We start from the raw sequence: 452 nt of genomic DNA on the forward strand, positions 1-452 counted from the left end.
ACGGCGGATGCGGCTGCGGTGGAGGACGCGAAGATGGCGCTGCTGGATGAAGCCAAGACACTGTTGGCCGCGGACGCCGAGGCGGAGCGTGCGGCGGCGGGGGTGCGCGACGCCCTCCACACGCGGTACCCGATGTGTGCCCGGGATGTGGGCGAGGCGGTCGAAAAGGACGCGGTCGTCGCCGGATTGGTTGCGCGGCGCGCGGAGCTGCTGCAGGACCCGGAGGGCGCTGGGGCTGCCATTGCCGATGTGGAAGACCTGCTGCGTGGGCGGGGTGTCGAGGTGGAGGCATTGCGCAAGCGCCGCCAACGGCCGTCCCGGCCACCGTGCCTTCTGGCTTTTGACGACGTGCAGCTTGAGGAGGGCGATGAACTCGACTATCGGGTGCGGCGGCAGCGCCAGAGGCGTGCACGGAAGCTGCACATGGTGGACGTCCCTGAGGAGGCGGTGGG

General features: G+C 70.4%; 1 protein-coding gene across 1 annotated transcript; it reads left to right on the forward strand.

Moving 5' to 3' along the window:
- Positions 1–450, forward strand: DQ04_26191000 (calpain-like cysteine peptidase; the record flags this gene model as incomplete). The annotated part of the gene is made up of 1 exon (XM_009318318.1): positions 1–450. A coding segment is annotated over one exon (450 nt), but the record flags the coding sequence as incomplete, so codon positions are not given.
- Positions 451–452: the final 2 nt, after the last annotated feature.

This window comes from Trypanosoma grayi (genome assembly GCF_000691245.1).
Source record: "Trypanosoma grayi strain ANR4 Tgr_2619_V1, whole genome shotgun sequence".
Taxonomy (NCBI): Eukaryota; Euglenozoa; class Kinetoplastea; order Trypanosomatida; family Trypanosomatidae; genus Trypanosoma; species Trypanosoma grayi.